This window comes from Plectrocnemia conspersa, unplaced genomic scaffold (genome assembly GCF_051122295.1).
Source record: "Plectrocnemia conspersa isolate PC_06_02 unplaced genomic scaffold, ASM5112229v1 ptg000004l, whole genome shotgun sequence".
Taxonomy (NCBI): Eukaryota; Metazoa; Arthropoda; class Insecta; order Trichoptera; family Polycentropodidae; genus Plectrocnemia; species Plectrocnemia conspersa.
Window position 1 is genome coordinate 12,794,184 of NW_028277168.1, and position 21,593 is coordinate 12,815,776.

A 21,593-nucleotide genomic window follows, 5' to 3' on the forward strand; every position below is an offset into this window, starting at 1 on the left:
TTTAGCTAAGATTCCGAGAACGGTCAAACCTAGTTTTATATAATTTAATTATAGCGCAAGCGTGGAGGGGGGATACAACGTGAAATTTATGTTGTAATTTTGTTAGCAATATAATATAAATAATACTACTCGTATTTTTTGCAAAATAATATGAAGAACTTATGGTCGAGTGAATAAGAAATACATAGAGAAATTACGGCGGAAAGGCAATCAGAGCGCGCGACGGCAAGTGAGAGCAAACGGTAAAGCGCGGTTCGCGTACACGCTTTTGCATTAGGGTTGTCAATAGATCGAAACTATTAAAAATATTATTTATCTTACATTTGTAAGCGCACAAATACATTTTTTTTAAATTAAATAGCAATATATTGTTTTTTTAATTTTAATTCTCTACTCGTAATTTACTCCTCTCTCAAAATTTACACAGCTATTATCAATTTATTTTTGTGAAACATTTTCAAGCATGTATATTTATTTTATTATTACAAATATATTGTAATATTAAAAATAAACTTTGTAAAATCAAATAATAATAGATTATGATAAAAAAAACGAAAAGCGCTAATTTTATTATTTTTTTAATTTAAAATTACAGTTGATAAAATTCTAAATATATTATCTGTATTTGGTTTTCATATCCAGGGCTACATAAGTAAAAAAAATAGGATGGTACTAGTAAATTTGTACTCTGTCACTATATTTTGGTAGATTGTCATCGATGAGGAATATTTTAATTATTTTTTTTGGTAGAGGACAAAGAAGTTAAAATTTTGCACACACATAGTTGAAGTTTGCGAAAAGACGTGCATCAATAAAATGACTCCGAAAACATGAAAATGCTCATTAAAATGCTATATGATTCGATTAAGAAGAGCGTTCTTGACCGCTGACGTCCTGGTTGCGCCGGTCGCGAATATGAGATATAAATGTATCTCCAGAGATACATTTATCTTCCATATTCGTGTTCTAAAAAAGAAGATTTTTACTTCTAATACTTGTCAAGGTCATGGTGACGGGTGGCAATTAGACACAGATTGAGTCGCTGCAGTAATATTTTATTGAATTATTTGAAGTTGTTTACATTGTTATTTACCGTCTGAAGATTGCCAGTCGAGAGAGGAACCATCACGCCAATGTTACATAAGTGCCGCCAAGTTTTGGCCGTTATAAATCTAGGCTGCCACAGTTCTAAATATTTATTCTTTAAAATAGTTTATATCTTCATTTTCTTTGCAAAAATAAAATAGCTCGTTTTTCAAATTTTGCAAAATAAAAAAACGCTGGACACATTTGAAAATTTCTAAACATCGCTGATTGTCAACACCGTCCATCAGCAACATAAAAAAACTTGATAATTTATATAAGTAAATTAAGTACGCATAAAGTTGAAAATACAATTATTTCCAACGCTGTTAGCAAAAAGGCGTTGAGAACGAACCTCAAATTGTAAATTTAGCAATGTACATACATATTAAATCTTTAAGCCTGACCAAACGTCTCTCACAAGTCTATGCCGAAAGAATTTCTAATTAAAACACTTCCGCCTAAACTGTATGGGAATTCCGCTAAGCACGGAGATCTGTAATACTTATATGATATTTTTCAACGGCAATTCTAAAAAGCAAGAATTTTAGATTTTTCGTAAAGACAGCGAATCTACATCTGTGCGAATAATTTGAACAAATTTCATATAATTTGTCAAATTTATTTTGTTTAATCTTAGAATTTTATGATATAGTTTTTCAATGTATTTTTTTTTATTTTATATTTAATTTATGTCATTATGACAAATTGGGTGTAAATATATACATACAACATATAGCCGCAAAATTATTTTGATCGGTAGTATTAGGTATTAAATTTTAATTCAATATTGCTTTACTGTATGTTGATAAACACGTCGTAAATTATGAATCGTATTATTATATGTGCGTGTTTTGATATATGAGCTCGTATAATATTTTTCAGTGGCAATAGAAAATTGCGCAGTCGTCGTCGCAGGTGTCATCCCTGTCGCGCATGCGCATTCGATTCCGACTGGCGAACGGCGTTCGCGAACGCGAACAGCTGACGGCCGGGGCGGTGACTGCGCTCGACGTCTGCGTCCTCGTCGTTCCTTCGCTTCGTCGCCTCGTCGATCGGCATGCCCTCGCGGCGGTAGTGATGTCGGTGTCGGTGTTCAAAGTGCTCGAGGACGCCAAGCGGCTGTCGGGGCGGCTCAAGGAGCGCGACGCGGCCGCGGACTCGCTGCTGGCCGAGACGCACGCTATCAACCAACGCATCGAGGCCATGAAACACGTAAGCTCCTCTGTACTGTTTAACTTGGAGAGGGCGACGGGTCGAAAGCTCGGGGTGGCTCGCGGTGTCGAACGCCGTCTCGACGCTTTATGTGATTGTTCGACAAAACGGCCCGCGAACGATTTCATAACACATCATAATCCTATCAATTATCGTACCGTATCGTCTATGCTGGAAATAGATTTCAACATTCAATTCGACATGGTCGACATCTGTTCGATTATGGCCGTCGATTTTACTTCGACTTCCTATTCATCAGTCTGGAACGACCACCGATGTCAATAAATCATCATATGATGCTTTGAAACACTTGGCGTGTATGTTTCATTATTTAACTGCTGCATCCAAATATTTTCAAAATGGCCGCCATATCAGATGGAGTCGATTGATGTTAAATTCAAATAATGCGTTCTGTATAAATTTGTTGAGTGGCAACACTAAAACTAATATAATTGTGCAGATTCAAATAATAATATTGATTATCGCTCAAAAGAAAAAGAACAAAGTTTGTGGTTGGAATTAGTGTCCTAGTTTCAACAGTTAAGATTCAGTGGTGGCTTTTGTTTATGGTCTATTTGTGGATGTATTTACATAATCCGCCCTAAATCTCTCATCACTATTTACGTCAGCATAACCTTACATAAACTTACAGTTTTTTTTCATACGTGTCAAGAGATGTTTGTACTTTAGCTCTTTTTTCTCGTGTTAAATCTCTTTATATCTTATCTTACACTGCCTAATATACTTTAGTAGACTGGTCATTATCTAGATCTTGAGCTTCTAAGTCAATCTATCATTCTTCCACTTGATCCAGCTTCTTTCTGTGAAACATGGCATTATTTCGTTGTCGTTTCTTTGGTTTTGGAGGGAGGAGGTATGACTATTAATTTTCAGCCGGTACTAGTGACCTTAGGTTTCATCTCCAGTAACAATTCTTCTTAGGAAGTCATCTTATTCTGTTTCAAAGCGCAGCCATCAATTACAAGTCATTTTTGGAACTGCAAAATATCATGGACGATGTAGTGTTCTGATTATACTCTACCTCCAGATGCCAAATTTTAATTCACTGTTATTCGTTTATTTTCTTTAAAAAGCTGCGATGTGTTTACTTGCCTGAAAAGTCTGCTACAGAACTCACATCGCTTCGTAAATCTTTAGTCCATTTGTACACTTGCAGGAGTTACAGAAATGTTTCATTATACTGATAAATTTCAATGTGTCTCACCAGCTCTCTGCTTATTAACATCTAAACTACAAGTAAAAGGAAATCACTGGACAAATTATTCGACTTGGATCGAGGTATTGAAAGCGATTACAAAGTAGTTAGTGGCTGCAAAATTTAAAATTAAAGAAAATGGTCATGATAGTCATTCGATTTGTCTATTGTAGCTCACTGAAAAACTAGGACAATCCAGTTTAATGTAAATAAATTATACCAAGCATAAAACAATAGTATATTTATATACTCAAATAGGTGAGAGTTCAAACCATTTAACAGCTCTCTTGTGGGTCTATGAATAAATTGCTCAATCTCTAAACTAATTGCCAGTACTAACAAATGTAAACTATTTTAAATATCTTAACTAGATATGTTTTCTTTGTCAATACACTATTGATTGATCTAAATTTTCATGAACCGTTTTGAATTAAACCCAATTCGTCGAATGGAAAAAACAGCGGGCTTATTCTTTATTGTGAGTATGATCTATTGTTTTATGATTTGAGCACGAGCACGGCACAGACACGAAATGGTGCTGGGTGCCATACGATTGACAAGAATACAGTGAAGGACTTTTGCTGCTAACGAACGACCCATAATATATTATGGTATAGTAAACGTAAAATGAGATACACTCTTGGTCAAAAGTTTAAGACCAAACTGCTTTTTTGATGATTCTTTTAATATACACTAAATAAATAAAAACGACATTATATAAGAGGTAAAACATATTTTTTATTAAAACTCAGAATTACAAATTTAAAGAACGTATTTAAAAATAACTAAAAAATGATCAAACTGTATTTTCATAGAAAAATCCACATTTTTTGAGTAATACGGCTTTTATTATTCTTGGCATTCTATTAACTAAATTTATTAACGTATTGGTTGATATGTTAATCCACTTGTTCTGTAGATATTCCCACAAAGCCTATTGGAAGTTTAGTAAGTGTTGACGAATATTCCGATCCAGGTTATCCCACAAATCAAGTCAGGCGAATGGGGAGGCAAAATTGTATTTTTTAATAATCCTTCTTTTTCTTTCATTTGTAAAAACCCTGTTTTGCATGTTTGGTATCATTGTTATGCTGGAATACAAAACCTGGTCCAATCAAATATCTGCCCATATGTAAAAATTGCTATTCTAAAATGGTCGTATAATGTCCTTTTTTAAAAATATAGTCTATTTTTACCAGGTTTTCAACTCCTGCTGTTGAGAAACAACCCCACACCATGACTAAATCACTGCCTTGCTTTATAGTTGGCACAATACAGTTAGGATTCATTTTTTCACTGACTGTGTGTCTAACAAATTTTCTACTTTTTTTATCCAAACAATTCGAATTTAGATTAATCGAATCATAACACTTGCATCAATCTTCAATTGTCTAATTTTTATGCTTTATGGCCCAGTTGTGCATTTTATTTCCTCAGCATAGCAAAGATTTTTTTGGCAGCAATGCGTCCTCCAAGATTTGCTTCCCGTTATCGACATTGCACGGTTGACGACGAAATATTTTCAATACCATTATTTTTTTCTAGAAAGCAAATTTATGGTTCTGTAAGTCTTTTATTTCTTTTAATATATATTATTATATACTGATCCTGTTGTTTTGACATTATCATAGGTCTTCCTGGACGATTTATATCACGATTCAGTCCTGTACTTTGAAATCTTTTAATTGCTTCATACACTGCCGTCTTAGAAATATTTAATTATTGAGCAATGTAATGTTAAGTTTTGCTCTCCATATAAAGAGTAAAGAATGAAGCTCTTTTTTCAAGTGTCAGATTATTTTTCCGCCCTATACATGAGAATTTCAACTTGAATGTCAGCAAAAGCAACCCGTGTAAAAGGTCCAATAGTTTGAATGAAACTAAATTTAAACCGTAACAAACACTACTGATTTATGGCTTTTAGTAGTTTCTAATGCATGTCAATAAATGTGTAAAGAAATACTTTAGTCACTCTTAATAGCGATTAAAAAATAAATAATTTAATATAATATTATTATAGTAAATATAAATAATAGTTTATTCCTTAATTTAATATTTTTTTTTTATTATTTTAAAGAAAAAGGGTGAACTCGAGACATGAACATCATTACATGTTTTGGTCTTAAACTTTTGACCAGCAGTGTGTATTGCAAAAGACATTAATATATAAAACACGGCCACTTTTATTATACGTTTGCATGTTGATGCAAACTTGGAAGACCTACAAAGATGTGTACATAATTCATTCAGTGTCACCTTGACTTGAAAAGAATGCTCATCTGACCTTTGCACTAAAGTTTTTAAAGAGTATTGATTATGTTCGATCAAATCAATAAAATGGATTATTTATCTTATTTTTCAGTATCAAAAGGATATCCAAGCGCTCAACGAAGTGGCATCTCGACAACCTCACTCGGTTATCGTTGCCAAAAACCGAGAGCTGGAAGAAATACAACAAGAGAACATACGACTGCAAGCTGCTCTCGACGATCATCGCAAAGCTTTAGAATATATCATGAGTAAATACAGACAACATGTGCAATGGCAGATATGGAACTCGCGCATCGATTTTCAAGGAATAATAAATAGAAGACAACAAGAGGTCGGTATTGTTATCTATGAAATCATATGTAAATAACGTTTCATATATTTACCTTCAATGTTATTGATTATTTAGGTTATTCAGCAGCAAGCTGATAAAATCAACGAAATGGCGACCGTGATGCATAGGGCTGCTCACATAGACGATGAGAGTGCACCTAAAGAAAAAGAGTTATTATCGAGATTAGTCGTGGAAAACAAGGTAATGGTTTCTATAAATCCTAGTTATCGCACTGAAGCATTTCATATAGATTTTATTAAATCTTAATAAAATTATACTACATATCTAAAATAAATTTCAAGTCATCTTTGGCACTTTGTCAAAAAAATGTATCATTCATTTGTATCTGGCTTTCTAGTGATCCATCGATAGATATGTATCAAGTGTATTTATTTTACAGGAATTTTTTTTATCAAAAGTTTTGAGATGGAAATTCAACATTTATTTTAATTATTCATGCATAAATATTATCATCTGTTGAAAAATCAACGAAAAGGACATGCAAATAATACAAATTAACCAAAAATGTATACATTAATACTCATTGAAATTATCATTTTAAAGTTATTACTCTAATGCTAAATATTTATGTACAGCTCAAATAGTCTTTTATGTTATAAAATTACATTATTTTACACTATCAATATGGAGTATTTTTTATATATTATGTACATATGTGAATGTTATTGAACAAAAAAGTAATATAAATCTGATATATAAATTTGGTTAACTTGAAAACAATTAATAAAATATTTATTATTTCATTCGCGACTGACTTCATGCATTACACACGGATCTGGGTTTAGTATAGAATGATTTTTCACTTTTTTGTCAAAAAGATAAGATAGCCGAAATAATATGCCAAATTACATGCTGATTTTAGCACATCGATGGTGTTTTCAATAATGTCTCGTTTTGTAGAAAACGTTTCTCGATTTTTAAATTTTATTTGTAAATTCATTTTTCAGAACTTTGATAATCATGATCATTAATGAATATGATATATTGAATTCATTAAGACCTGTTTTTGTTACTACTAATTATCAATATTTAAAAAATTCCTTTATTAGGAAAAATACTAATGATACAACCTAAAACAGTGTTATGCATATAAATCGAGTTATCTTACCTCTGTGTCAAAATATTAATGTACACCGTAAAGATAAATAACTAAGGTATTTAAGCTCTTACTTTGTATTCATTATATGTATATGTTGGATTTTAACTGGAAATCGTTGTTTTTGCTGTTTTATTTAATATCACATATTCTTAAATATTAAGGTTGCTCGGCCAGATTGTGAAGACAATAGTCGGAAGAGGAGTACCGCCTAATGGCATCTCATATCCGCCAACTATTCTTTAATCTTTCAATTAAAATTATCCGACCTATACAAAATACAATTCTATTGAGTCTCTATCTTATTTTCTATGTTTTCCTGCCATTTTTCCCGGAAAATTGCAGTCCTTCACAAAATAGAAATGGCAATTTATATCGATCTAAAGAAGGGGTAATGGGAAGGAGCAAAGCCTGATCAATGTGTCCTTTTTCATTACTTGACTAGTAAAAGGTCAATTCATTCTTATTCCACAAGGTGCACATAATGAACTTCTGGGCATTTTAAAAATTATGTAGATAATTTACTGGAATTGCTGGGATCAGGTTGTCATATGCATTCCATTTTTAGTCGCCAGTAACGCAATATAATATTTTCCGACGAGCAGCGTCCAATGCTGTTTTTGGTGAGCTTGTGCAGCACTCACTTTCATAGCTTTTGAATATTTAAACTATTTTTTTCTTCTATTATAATCTGAATTAAATAGATTTGCTAACTAAAACTATTTTATCAAATTTTTCAGGGTTTAAGAGAAATGTTGGAGTTGTCTCGGAAGTACGGTACAGTTGGAAATCTTCTGAATCCCAGTGTTCCTACGGAGGATAAGGATGTACAAACTGACGCTGTGGCCAGTAGTAGCAGTACGTGACGCAAATATAACTCACCGAGCTCTTGTCAGCTCTAGGGTGTTTTATGACTTTCTGCCCAATGCATACCTTACTGTTGATACTATGTTATTGTACGATGTTTTATTAGCTTACTACTAAATTAACTATTAACGTGTCTTGTTGCAATAATTTTATGTAATCAATGTGATACAATGACTTGAAATACTTGGAATTATGACTATTAAAAGTACAATCATAGTACTACTGTATTTGTATCATTGCTAATTTTAACAAAGTGGAGAAAGTCTTGTTATTAAAATGTGTATATATGAGAAATAATACTTTGTTTAGTTTCTATAATAACTTTTGTTGCTCTAGCCAGATTAAAGAGTGCTTTGTGTATTTTTTCCTAAATAATTTTTTTTATTGACGTATATTGATAATTTCATGTATGTAATGTAATTTTGATTTGTATAAATCGTGAATTTATGCCTCATAAAAAAAACAATATTAATTATTAAATTGCATAGTCTAATGTTTTAGGTATATTATTTAAAACTTATTGTTTTTATTGAAGTTGGCGATTATTTATAATATATTAAATCAATGTAGCTTAATTTATTATTATATAAAGCATAGGTGCTGGGCACCGTCACGTGGATGTCGATATTATAAAATTGAACATAACAAAATAATCAAGTAATTTTACATGCAAAATAGTTCAATAAAATTAGTCAAAACTAAGATTACTCAAATACAATGTTACAATGTATTAATTATGTACTAAAATTATTTTTGATGAAAAAATTAAAGTATTATATAGTTAATCTTAAAAATAGTTAAGTTTGTTAGTGAATATTTATTGGAATACTATGTTTAGATTAGGCCTAATTTTTTGATGTTTTCACTTGTGAACTGTTGTACTCGTTGACCGATTTCAAAATTACAGACCATCTTAGAAGGTAAAAGGATATGGACCAAATGTTAATCTATTGGAAAGTCATTCTCATTGTTTAAAACGTCCTTGTGAAAAATTCGATTATGTGTAAACTTTAATAGTCACTTCACTATTATAATAAATAAAAAAAATACAAATCACTAGTGTTGATCGAACGAAAGAAAAAATTGATTTGGTTAAGAAGTAAGATAATTTATATACGTAAGTGAAGTTGCTCTCTAACATTGTATATCTCACATTATTATAACGAGGAATAATAATTTTAGAGTTAAAATTGTAGTATTTGAATTAGGCAATTCGCTGATAAGGATCATGTTACTTATAGTGTTATTATGGATCTTTTACAAAACCACCGGGATTTCATTTTCGATATACCTCATATTAACCAGTGAAATCTTATCCTCAAGATGTTTTATGTGGGTCTTTTACCGTAATCTGTTGTTTATTTTTTTGTATGAAATTATTTCACAAATTGTACTTTGTTGTAAAATATACATGTCGGCTACGAATGTTGTTTTAATTTATTTGATAATCCTTACATGTTTGTAAGTATTTGGATGTTTTTATGAGATATTCACAGTGCTTGATAGACTAGTATGTAGTTATTTGTGGTAACATTGCCTCAGTAGCTATCATTTTCTTTCTTTATTCTATATTCCAAATAATTAAGCATTCTAGTAGTTTACTACCATTGTAGTGAGGGGATAAAAACTCGTTTTTCTGCCAAGTAGTGGATCTTGATAACTGTATTTAGCTAACTAATTCTGTTCCGACAACCCATGATGGGTTTTTTCTCCTCCATCTTTTACTCTCCGGTTCTTTCAGTTTTTGGCACTAGTTGTATTAGCATCTCTTGCAACTTTATCCAACCTCCTACCTAGGGCTAGGTCTGTTATCTAGTAGTTATCTTGGCAGTTAGTTGGCTCCTGATACATATAAATGCGCTGATACCATTCGTCTTAATCTCTTCGATGACATTGTTAATGCTCGTTTTCATGGTTCCGAGGTGTACAAAGTAATTAGCACATTCAAGAGTACTTATTTCTTTTTATGTTGACATGATTTTTGCTCTTTAACCTGTTAACTGGGCGGGATGTATTATTACGTCCCACAAAAACAGTTGTAAAGGGCAGGATATAATAATTGTTTCATGAGATGTTTTTGTTATGCCTTTTCAGGCGGGACAATTTATTTCGTCACAATGAAGCATGAGTCACCGTACCACATCTTTATATTCTATTTATGTGTTCCACTGACATCAGCAGATGCAAATGTCATCACATACGTTTTTCATATATTATATAATATTTTTTTATAAACTAGTTTTTTACAAAATATACATACCTATGAAATTGCAACCAACAAGACTCAAGTAATAGTGATGACGAAATAATGACACCAACAAACAAAAAATCGAAAATGTGTTATAACTACATCAGTCAGAATCGGATAGTAATTATGAATATGCTACCGATGCAAGGGATAATATTGAAACTGAAGATGATGAAAAAGTAAACTACTGGCAATATTCTGAAAATTCATCTAGACCACCGCTTTCCTTCACTGCTCAACCTGGAAACATTTTCGACTCTTGCCAAAAAACGCTCTCATAGAAGCGCCCATTTAACATGTTAGTGATAAGTACCACTTTTTAGAAGACTACTCAAAAGCATTGAAGCTTCTGTCACTGCCTATTTCGATCTTGCTACAAGGATTATGTCATCTGCATAGTCGAAAATTTGTATCGATTTGCTGTTTACACCTATATTTACTTTACCGTCTATTGTTATTAAATTTCCCGTTTTTTTATTAGAATTTGTCGAATTGTAAAGATTTGATGTGTTGTTGATTAACCTATTTTAAATTCATATTTACATTTAAATATTTAAAAGCAGTGGAACTTAACAAGTAATTTCATTCCAAACTTTGTTGAACGCTTATGCCACGTCCAAGATGATAGTTTCTTTTATTTTAGCTTATTAAGTTTCACCCTTGCTTAGTGAAAGTGTTTTTGTTTATAATCAGAGGGTAACTTTTTTAATTATAGGTTTCAGTTTCTTCAGAAACAGCTTTAAAATATCTATATATGAATAGATTTTTATGGTATAATTTTATTGTTTAAAATACTGTAACTAAAGCTTGTAAAAATATTGTGCAAACATAATAAAGACTTAAATTTGTATCTAGGGATGGCGATATATATAGTCCATCCAAGATGTTAACGCTCATCATCATTGTGTTGGAAACAAGGGTGCATGTACGCATGCATGCATACATACACAGTTTTCCGCGAATTTGTTTACACTGATAGGAGAACGTTACTAATACTAAGAAAGAAAGTGATATTTTACATTTTCGTCAACAAATTAAATTAAAATAGGAAAAATTAATTGAACGCTTAATTTCACATGGTCACCCTATTATATTTTCTCACCAATACTGTAGCAATGAGCGTTCATATCTTGGACGGACTGTACATTTATAATTATTTTTTCGAATAACTTTAAGTTCCCCTCATAGATAGAGCGTATAAATAAAGCGTGTTTTTAATCATTCCGTTTTCACTTTCAAAATTGCTTGAATAACTAGTGAGTTATTACATTAAGGGTTGTTTTGAGAGATTTGAGTCAGCAGATTTGATAAGATTGGGTTAAAATGACAATGATAAAATCGATAGCAAACATCTACACTTGCTAGAAAATATTAATGACAGAATTAGATTATATTTCACAAACTAGGATGTTAATTTTCATAACATCACAACATATCTTCGATTTTTTAAATTTTATGTTTAGTTTTCTCTGAATTAACACAAATTAAGCTTTATATTAAGAAATATGCATAGTCATTTTATCAGAATGCAATGTTTTACATTTGAGATCAATGTCGTTTATTAAATAAGTAAGCTTTGACAAGTAGATTTGAAAATAATCGTCGATTTTTATAATCTATAATACATACAGTATCGAAAATTCTTTGTAGTTAAAAACGAGCAAGCGAGCAGTTAATTATTATTATTATATTAGTCTACTTATTTTCAACAGTCTGTGCACAATAACGTCATTCAACGAGTGGTCATTACATATTCTTAAATTTCTGCACTGTTATTGGTCGTATTGGTATGTATACAGAGCGATATTAGTTTTTTGTTCATGTGATTATTTGGCCGCCTCTTTCATTATTGTTACAGTTTTATGTTTTACAGCATAATTCTTGCCTATAAATTGTTTTAATTTTTTCGTGTTTTCACCAATCATATTAATTCTGCGTGTATTTGTTTTTGTTCATCGACTCTTGATAAAAACTAGAGTGTAGATTGCTGACTTTCTTTCATATTGCTGTTAGAAAATACATGATTTTTGTTGTCGTAAATTTTAATCATAATAGATTCCTAAATGTTTACCTGATCTAAAAACAAATAGAGCAGCATAAACCATTATTTTTAATAATAAACTGTTAATAAATATTTTTAAAACAATTAAATTGTATGTGAGTTCAACATGGTGGTAAATCTAAAAATGATCCATTTGAATTACTTGGACAGTTGTGTAGTTTCTATTGAATTCTTCCGATTATTTAAAGATCTTATACACTCAATAGGTATTATTATTTTAATGTGTATTTTGTTTTATTTCTCAGAATTTAAAACAATCACAAAAATGGAATTATGTATTATGAATAAATATTTCTATTTTTAAATTTTATTACTAATTATTATATTATAAAAAATGGATGCGATTTAACATGGAATTATTTTAATTCATAAAAAGGGTCCCAAATCTCAGATTGACAATTACAGGCCAATAGCTTTGATCTCATCACCTGCAAAATTATTTGAAATTGTTTTGCATAAATACATTTTTAATCATTGCAGGTGTATGCTTCTCGATCAACAACATGGTTTCCGTAAATCTCGATCCACTGTCACTAATGTTATACTGACCTCCGAAACCCACTTTATCGACAAAAGCTACTTAAAAGTACCAAATTATTCCATATATCACACTAATCATCCAGACGGTACTGCTCGTGAAGGTTCGGCTATCATAGTTAAAAATACAATTAAACATTACGAATTAGGTAAATATGATAGTGAACATATCCAAGTCACTAGCATAAAAATAGAGGATTGGGCTGAACCCATAACTATCACAGGTGTTTATAGTCCAGCAAAACATAAAATTCAAACGGACAAGTGTATAGAATTCTATAACACCTTTGGAAACCGATTTATAGCAGTAGGTTATTATAATGCGAAATACACACAATGGGGCTCGAAACGACAACACCAAAAGGAAGACAACTACTGAAAGGTATGGAAACTTTCTACTGGGCAACCGACATACTGGCCCTCTGGTAGAAGACCAGACCTTATCGACTTCTGCATTATAAAAGGAATCTCAGCAAAGTATCGAAATTTTCATTAGACCTATCATCAGATCATTTTCTGGTCATAATTACTGTGTGTACAAAAGTAATAAAAAAGACAAAAAAAACATCCTTTTACAATAGGAGAACAAATTGGACAGTATTTAAGAAATCTTTAAACGACTTGATATCATTTGATATAACATTAAAAACCGAAGAAGATATAGAACTTGCAATCAAACGCCTTATCAAAAATATACATGAAACAGTGTTGCAGGCAACTCCGGAACTCAGAGATCATACATACAAAGAAAAATGTCCAATTATAATAAAACAAATGACAATCCATAAAAGAAAACTTTGTAAACAATGGCAGATCAAAAGAGCTCCAAGGGACAAACAAAGACTAAATCGAGCCATTAAAGAAATCAAAATAACTCTTAAAGAATTAACATATTCTTCCATAGAAAAATACTTGGAGAATTTATCGGCGATGGAATCAACAGACTACACGCTCTGCAAAGCGATAAAAAATAAAAATACATTACCCACCAATTTTAAATAGTAAAGGCAATTGGGCAAGAAGTGATAAAAAAAATCTTTAACTTTTGCTAAACATCTGAAAACTGTTTTTAAACCACTCTGGCTTCCCAGACTAAAACCAAAAAAGAAAAATATGATCAAAAGACTGGAGAATCATCCTAACCAGCTAGCTGCAAGACTTGCCAAACCTAGGAACCGTATCAGAAGATTGAAACGTGCACAACAATTGAATTTTGTAACAAGATTTGAAAAATAGCACATCAGCTATGGTAGTTAGTTGATTACGGGAAATAGCTAGTGACTTCTCTCACAAGCCAATTTAGTTTAACATAAAGCCTGCTTATTGTCCTCGCTAGAGATGGATTTCAGATAAAGAAAAAAAAATGGTAGTATGGGCCTAGGGTATTTCGGGTTCAGGTATCCGAATTCCCGCCCCGCCGGGTTTAGGTAAAAATACCTGGATCCGATACCTGGTCTAAGATACAAAACTTGAATTATGGGGGGAACGCAATGGTTAGGCTTGAAAAAATATCTCCTGTACTTTTTAACCTATGTTTGAATAGCACTATGCATCTATCTGTTTGCGATATACTTTACAGGAAAACAAGTTCTAGCATACAAAATCAAAATAAAGATGATGGCAATAATGAAAATTATATTTATGCTGTGAATAATTTTTCTTTCAGTATTAATGTCGAAATTGAAGAAAACGAAGAATTTGATTTAACAAATTAATATGCTTTAATAAAAAATATCAAAGGTGTTCGTACAATAGTTAAATATTTTTAAAAATCCACTGTGCATAATAATATTTTATAAAATAAAATAAAAAATATTTAAGAAAATGAACTGCAAGGTCCAAAAAACTCTGGTTTTCCTAAACCATAGTTAGGCCCAACCAGAACCAAGCAGCAGCCAGTTGTAGGCGATGAGGGCGGATCCCCTTTTGTGGACGCGGCCAGAGAACTTTCTCAACTGGCTAGTCAAATCAGATGCTGTGCACCATCTGAAGACGTAGCCCTAGCATCACATCTAAGCCGAAGGCAGAGGCACCCTAACGCACGCAGTCTCCACATCGCATCTAAGCATGCTGGTGGGCAATGAGACATATAGCAATGGCCCAGTATAATTAAATTACCCTTGTATATAATCATTGAAATCGATGCTGTGGTAAATATTTAGTAGCTTTTAAATAAATAAATTTTACAACAGGCAGGTGAATTGTGCCTCAATCTAAACCTTATAACAAATACCTGAAAAATTGAAGACGTAGTTAACAGAAATATTAATATTTTAAAACTATCTTATCACATTACAAAACAGTTTCGAAAAATGATGAGTAAAATTAAATTGTTAAATGAATTACAAGTTTACTTTTTTTTGACATAAATAAATAATTACTTTGATATTTATTTAGTGTTTATTTTCATACATTTAATAACATGGGAACTATAAGTAAAATAAAAAAATGTGCAATTTTAATCACTATTTATTTAAATATGTTCATATCACGATCACAAATAAAATTGTTATATAACTTGTTCTTTTTGTATACTGAGAGATCTCAGCGATTAAGACGATGTATTTAAATAAATAATACAGAATTAATGTTTATTTAGGCTATATGTGCTCGCAAAATTAACAGCGAACATTGTAAGTGAATCAGACTCTTGCATTAGTGTATTCCATCGGGAATCGGAATGCATGCTGTCCGTGTGCGAAAACACTCGGTAATAATCCAGCGTTGGGTATGATGTTCCAAGACAAGCTCAGAGTAACGTTCTTGTGTCCCCTATAAAAAACGATTAGTTATAATTAATGTTTGATAAATTAAAAATATTCATTTGAACTATTTTCATTTACTTCAATCCATTTCCATCATCCCAGAAGTAGTACTTTGTGTTCATATTCTTAAAGTCTAATACGGCGTTTTCGCCTCGGAGGATTATCTTATCCCATAAGACTACTTGGTTCAATGTGTTTTTCTCTGTGATGTATTCAGCTGTGAGATAAAGGAACAATTGTTTTACGTTCCAGTTGAATAAATGGGACAGATCTGTCTTCAGATCGAATGTGAGAAAACCGAGATCGTTTATTTCTCTGGATGCGCCATAATCAGGAACATTTTTTCTGAAAAGAAAAATTTATAAAAAATTGTTAGTCAAAATAATAGATGTTACCAAAATTATATACTAGTAAGGTAATTGTTAATGAGACTATTTTGGAAGATTGTATGAGTGGTTAGACGTGTTTAAAGATGGCAAACGTGATCCCATGATGAGCAATGTTCTGGTGAGAAGGTAGTTCGCATTGAAAACATTATTCTTTACAAGACCTCGGATGTTTTCTTCCAGACTTTTTGGCATGGTATAACAACTAAGTCGCAGGTGACAAAACCTTGGTGTATCAGAGCCCAAAAGCAGGTGATTCAGCAACTCTAGAAATAGAAGCGGCACATCCCTGGCTGAAGGCACAACCATTTTTGTGATGAAATAAAGAAGTTGCTTTAACAGTTTGAGATGTCATGAAAAGGATGGAGTACTTCTGCGCATATTATAGAAGCCTATCAATGTGGATTTGTGAGAAAGCACTTCACAATTGAGTATTCCAAATTGCCAGTTGCGGAGACGTTCATTGAGCTACAATGCACTGCGGAATAAATGTGACATTGAAGAATTTGACATTAACGCAAAAAATTATGTCATCGCTGAGATTGGCAGGGGACTAGCTCCAGCTAACGGATGTCTCTTTGGTGTGACACTAAGCACCAACAACTTTCAGTTGCTGCAAGCTTGTGAGACTTAAAATTTTCGGGCCTACGTATGAGGATGGTTATTGGCGGCATTGGTATGATAACAAACTGTATCAGAAAGAAAAAGGTCTTTATTGCTGCAGAAGCTAAAAATAAGTCTTCGGAAATTTTTGTTCGAGGATAGATTGCTGTGAGAGCTAAGAAAAAAGTCATCACGGAAATTTATGTTCAAAATTCATTTCGGAAATTTTTGTCCGAGGAAGATAAAGAAGGACAAAAAATAATAAGAATCAAAAAGAAACGTCTTTTTGGAATTTTTTCGTTCAAGGACAATTTTTTCAAAGGTGACCTTATCTTAGGTGGCGCCGTCACCTATCCCGGGTTGTAGCACTAACGATGATGAATTGAATTTTATATCTATCAAATTTGCCGTTTTGAAATGCTTTTGTACATGGCGGACATTTAAGACATGAAATTCTTTGGACATTGAAAAATATAATTCCTCATGCTAATTTATTGCAACAGTAGCACATCCAAAATTGTTTGATTTTCATGAAATTAATTATACTTGATCAATTTCTATTTCGAATACGGGTGTGTTTGTGCAATGTATAATAGAAAAAATATATTTTCGTGGCAATTTTAATAAATAAAATGGCGTTCCGGTGTTCGGACATAGGTTATGGCGGCTAAAACTTACACGACGACTTTGACTGTGTTCATGGAGGCATCGGTGCGGTAGTCGATGAAAACTGTGGATATGAAGCAACAGAAAGTAAGGCATGCTAACACGCTGAGCGTATATGCTAGCACGGCGTTAGCCCTAGTCAAAACCGAATACATTTTGCACCGTTGACAGACACGTCAACGCGGTATTGCCACACTTTAAAATGCAATGCTACAAAATTTGGTCCTAAATGCGAGCATTGATTCAAATATTTTATTGTTGCATGCTTATATCAGCATATTAATGGGACCAGAAAGTAAATCATTATTTTGTTATGTAAAGGTAAAATTCATTAAAACAATTTATTAATACTAATTTATTTAAAATTATCTAATTTGTAAGTTAACAATGCTCTTTTTATAAAAACTTTGTGGTTTTGAGTTAAATTATTGGATAAGGTGACTTTCAACATTGTTTACATTTCGTATTTTTTTGTTTCTCAAGGAGTACTCCATAGATCAAAAATATGATAGACAAATCAAAGTCTGGTGAATAAAGTGGTACGGCATTTTTTAAATAATGCTTTTCAAAGATAATAGAGTACTTGTTAATAAACATGGCGCAATCACCAGTTGTTACTCTTCACTATGCTTCCCATGACTAGAGTGGTCTCGCTGTTGTGTGCATGCGCGCCTGTTAGCTAATCAGCGTTCGCGCTTTGATGAATTTATTATATGAAATAGAAATGAGCAAAAAAATATTTTAGTTATCAAATTTGACAGTTACGAAACGTTCATTTACTGTTTTAATCCAAACTTAACTTAAACGAATATAATATTATAATGGTTAATTTGTTTAGGTTAGGTTTGGGTTTGAACAGCTGGGGAAGCGCAGAGCAGCGAGACCCTACTAGTCACGAATAACGCAGTGGAGAGTAACAACTGGTGGTTTTTGAGCTTTGCGCTGTGCTAATTAACAAGAAATGATAATAATTAAACGCTAATAACGTTTATAGCCAGTAGTGCAATAATATTAGAAATTTAAAATTAAAACTAATTAATATATTTTTCAAATTATTTGTGTACTACTTTAAAAAAAAAAGTACTGATTCTTAAAGTTTTTAGATGCAGTGATCAACATTAACCCTTCACAAAGTAAAGGGGTAAAATAGTTTTTAAATGAAATATATTTTTTATTCAAAAAAAAAAAAAATTCTGAAACGATTGTCACTGACGTTACCAATAATGGAAATAGCATCAGTACTATTTTAATATATTTATATTTATATCCAAACTATCTTAGTTCCCCTATTTTATATCTTTTTTCTCTAGGAGAAGTCAGAGTTATCTTCTTGTTCGCATGCGACCTTAACTTTGTGAAAAAGTCATTTTATTAGGCCTTAAAGACCAGCAAAACACTATAAATCTTTAATGTGATCTTTCAAACGTTTTAATAACAATCTTTTTCCCACGTCTGTACATCACGAATGCCAATGCTATATAAGAGAGCGCGAAACTCGTGCTTGGGTTGATATAAAGATCTTGGTAATATCAAATGTTTTATTGGGGATTTTCCAAATAAAGTAGAGAGAAGTATAATTAATTTTATTTAATCTGCTGATTTAATTTATTTTTTTTAGTTAATTTTAATTATTATTTTATTCTCTGCTGATTTTTCAGCTAATAGAATTTCAGAAAATAAATAGCAATAACAAATATTTAAAGTAATAATGTTTCGAAAAATCGGTTTAGATTCATCCTAAACTATTTTTAATGAAATTTTATCGATAAATAATATACATATATTATAAGTATATAATTTTATTGTAATAGTAATATTCTCAGTATAATAAAATAATACGAGTTAATGCAAGCTGCTTACAATCATAAGATCTGTAAGATTATACATATTTATAATATTACAATATTTCACACTATGTTCTTTTATAATCAAGATAGTAATTTCATAAATCTAGAAAATAAATTAAGGATCCTGGGGTTTAAATAAAGTTTTGTTTCTTTATCCATTTTATTGACTTCAAGAAGTGTTTTAAAACCTGTTTTACAATTAAAGAATTTCAATGCCGCCTTTACTATAACTGTTATTATGTATACCTTAAAGTATATGTGAAGATTTAGATTTTAATTTTATTTTTTAAAGATAAGTATTATTAGTAATAATTTAATATTAGGATAACGCAATACTTAGACAATGTCTGATATGCTATCGTTTTTCATGGCAATTTGTCATATAGTTTATCTGATAATTGTATTAAAAAGATAGAGATAATACAACGATGGATTATTTACTACATACTAAAGAATGTAATCGGTAGTAATGTTCATGAATTAGTCTTAATAATACACATTAAGATGAAAAAGAATACGGAAAATGTGCTTTTCGTTACAGCACTTGCAGTCTTGTCAAGTAAGTAAGTTGTATTATGTTTTATGATATTATGTTATTAACAGTGCTCTTTTTGTTGTTATTTTACAGTTTTTGTAAGTGGCCAAGTTCTAAATCCAAAAGAAAAGTATTGTTATAGTTTCACGTGGCTCGGGCCGGGTTACAATAATGAAAGCACATATCTAAACGCGACGTGTGACGATGCTACAAAACTAGCTAACAATATTCCATGTCGAATACCTTTAGTTATAACAGGTATGCAATAAATAGTAGTTTTCTATCAATTAACATTACAGGATATGAATTATATTGTTTTATTATATTGTAGAGGATGGAACATATCCTGATCTTGATTTTATGTGGCTAAACTACGACGCTCATGTATCATGTTTATTGGTGCAGAGTGAAGTGTGTGCTAGCTATGCATTTAGATTCAATGGATTTGGTATGTTTTATGATATGCTTTTAATATTTATACCTATTACAGCTGTTAGAGGATGTTTCTTGTGTTTTTTTAGTTCAAAATATAACATTCATGTGCACAAAAGTAACGACGAACGATGATAAGGTAATAGAATCAGGATGCTATACTGAGAAAAAAGGCGGTAGAGAGACGGAAGTGTGTATTTGTAGAACAAGAAATCCTGGAAAGCCTTGCTTACCTTAACCAAATAAACGTGAATTTATTTTATTGTAATATGAACCTTACCGTTAACATGCAGAGTAATTGTCACAAGATTATACAGTATGTGTATAATTGATATTTTGTATATGAAGCAAATGTATTATTATAATTTAAGTTAACATATTTTTAATATTGTATATATATATAAATCATTGTTTACAACATTTTCTTTCTATTTATGTACATTGTTCTTATTATTTTTTTAAACTTCATTGTGTGGAGTAGAGCAAAAGAACACTGTTATTATTTTGTCCAAAAAGAGTCAAATCTAAAAATACCTATTTTTTTGCCACCCAAGAAAAATAGCTCTAGACAGTAAAGCACACTACTACATATTTGTATAAGTGTATGTATAAAGGTGTTTTAATATGTTTATATGTATCTCTAGAATGGATTGTCCAGTCTTAATGCGGGTGGTTGCAATTCTTATACAATATATCAAGGAAAGTTTTAAATATTATCACTACGATTTGATTGCATTATTATGTGGTATATAATACAATACTGTCGAGAGAAGAGGCAGAGAATGGAAGTGTGAGAGTGTTATCCTGGTAGCGCATGGAGTGCTGCTTCCTTGGTACCGTTATTTCTTCAGATAGCAACTTATTTTGTAATAGCAGCAGCTACACATATGTTTATAGTTATACATATAGTTATGTTTAATATAAATATATGGCATTAATACATAACTAGATGACTCGCAACACATCTAAGACTATCTGCAACTATTAAATACTATAGGTGGATGATGCCAAATTGAAGGACATACCTATGATTTTTACTTAATGTGGATGTATAATATTGTAAGGGGCCCAACAATGGCCATATTGGAAGCTACAACTATAAAGGTTTATTCAAATAAAAAAAACAGGCAACAATTTTGCACAATAGCTACGCAGACTTTCGAATGCCATAAATTATCATTAATTAGTACAACATAAAACCCACTTTTTAAACCCATTTTTCATAAGCTTCGAGACACACCTAGAAACAATACGTATTTATAGTATTTAAACCTTCAGATGGTGGTTTACAAATGGTCACATTGGAAGCTACACTTTCACTATGAAAAGTACTTGAGGCGGAGCTAAACAGTAACATAATTGGCTTTAAATTGGCATTTTCTCCTATTCTTCCAAGCTTCATCGAAGAATCA

The 21,593-nt window shown here is 31.5% G+C and overlaps 3 protein-coding genes across 4 annotated transcripts; 2 read left to right on the forward strand and 1 right to left on the reverse strand.

Moving 5' to 3' along the window:
• Positions 1–2,035: 2,035 nt before the first annotated feature.
• LOC148235961 (FGFR1 oncogene partner 2 homolog) lies at positions 2,036–9,525 on the forward strand. Of its 2 annotated transcripts, XM_088184848.1 has the most exons (5): positions 2,275–2,298; positions 4,024–4,125; positions 5,877–6,116; positions 6,192–6,317; positions 7,974–9,525. In XM_088184848.1, exons 2-5 carry the CDS (start codon positions 4,123–4,125, stop codon positions 8,097–8,099), a joined length of 495 nt encoding a protein of 164 aa, XP_088040974.1. In that variant the 5' UTR covers positions 2,275–2,298; positions 4,024–4,122; the 3' UTR covers positions 8,100–9,525. The 2 variants fall into 2 exon arrangements, with proteins under 2 accessions (XP_088040973.1, XP_088040974.1); XM_088184847.1 differs by lacking the exon at positions 4,024–4,125 and having other exon boundaries at positions 2,036–2,298.
• A 5,875-nt stretch (positions 9,526–15,400) lies between these two features.
• On the reverse strand, positions 15,401–17,571 carry Spase22-23 (Signal peptidase complex subunit Spase22-23). The gene is made up of 3 exons (XM_088184849.1): positions 17,380–17,571; positions 15,791–16,057; positions 15,401–15,719 (listed from the first exon to the last, which is right to left on the reverse strand). The coding sequence occupies exons 1-3, from the start codon at positions 17,520–17,522 to the stop codon at positions 15,590–15,592; spliced, it is 540 nt and encodes a 179-aa protein (XP_088040975.1). The 5' UTR covers positions 17,523–17,571; the 3' UTR covers positions 15,401–15,589.
• A 1,975-nt stretch (positions 17,572–19,546) lies between these two features.
• On the forward strand, positions 19,547–20,635 carry LOC148235963 (uncharacterized). Its single transcript, XM_088184698.1, has 4 exons — positions 19,547–19,773; positions 19,843–20,007; positions 20,081–20,197; positions 20,271–20,635. The coding sequence occupies exons 1-4, from the start codon at positions 19,719–19,721 to the stop codon at positions 20,417–20,419; spliced, it is 486 nt and encodes a 161-aa protein (XP_088040824.1). The 5' UTR covers positions 19,547–19,718; the 3' UTR covers positions 20,420–20,635.
• Positions 20,636–21,593: the final 958 nt, after the last annotated feature.

Bases quoted from the DNA above. Each gene is read 5' to 3' on its own strand.
- LOC148235963 (XM_088184698.1), top strand. From the start codon at position 19,719: ATGAAAAAGAATACGGAAAATGTGCTTTTCGTTACAGCACTTGCAGTC. The intron at 19,774-19,842 runs GTAAGTAAGTTG...GTTATTTTACAG, and splicing joins AGCACTTGCAGTCTTGTCAA to TTTTTGTAAGTGGCCAAGTT. The intron at 20,198-20,270 runs GTATGTTTTATG...GTGTTTTTTTAG, and splicing joins ATTTAGATTCAATGGATTTG to TTCAAAATATAACATTCATG.
- LOC148235961 (XM_088184847.1), top strand. From the start codon at position 2,164: ATGTCGGTGTCGGTGTTCAAAGTGCTCGAGGACGCCAAGCGGCTGTCG. The intron at 6,117-6,191 runs GTCGGTATTGTT...TTGATTATTTAG, and splicing joins TAAATAGAAGACAACAAGAG to GTTATTCAGCAGCAAGCTGA. The intron at 6,318-7,973 runs GTAATGGTTTCT...CAAATTTTTCAG, and splicing joins GATTAGTCGTGGAAAACAAG to GGTTTAAGAGAAATGTTGGA.
- Spase22-23 (XM_088184849.1), bottom strand. From the start codon at position 17,522: ATGTATTCGGTTTTGACTAGGGCTAACGCCGTGCTAGCATATACGCTC. The intron at 16,058-17,379 runs GTAAGTTTTAGC...TTTTCTTTTCAG, and splicing joins AACACAGTCAAAGTCGTCGT to AAAAAATGTTCCTGATTATG. The intron at 15,720-15,790 runs GTAAATGAAAAT...CGTTTTTTATAG, and splicing joins GATGATGGAAATGGATTGAA to GGGACACAAGAACGTTACTC.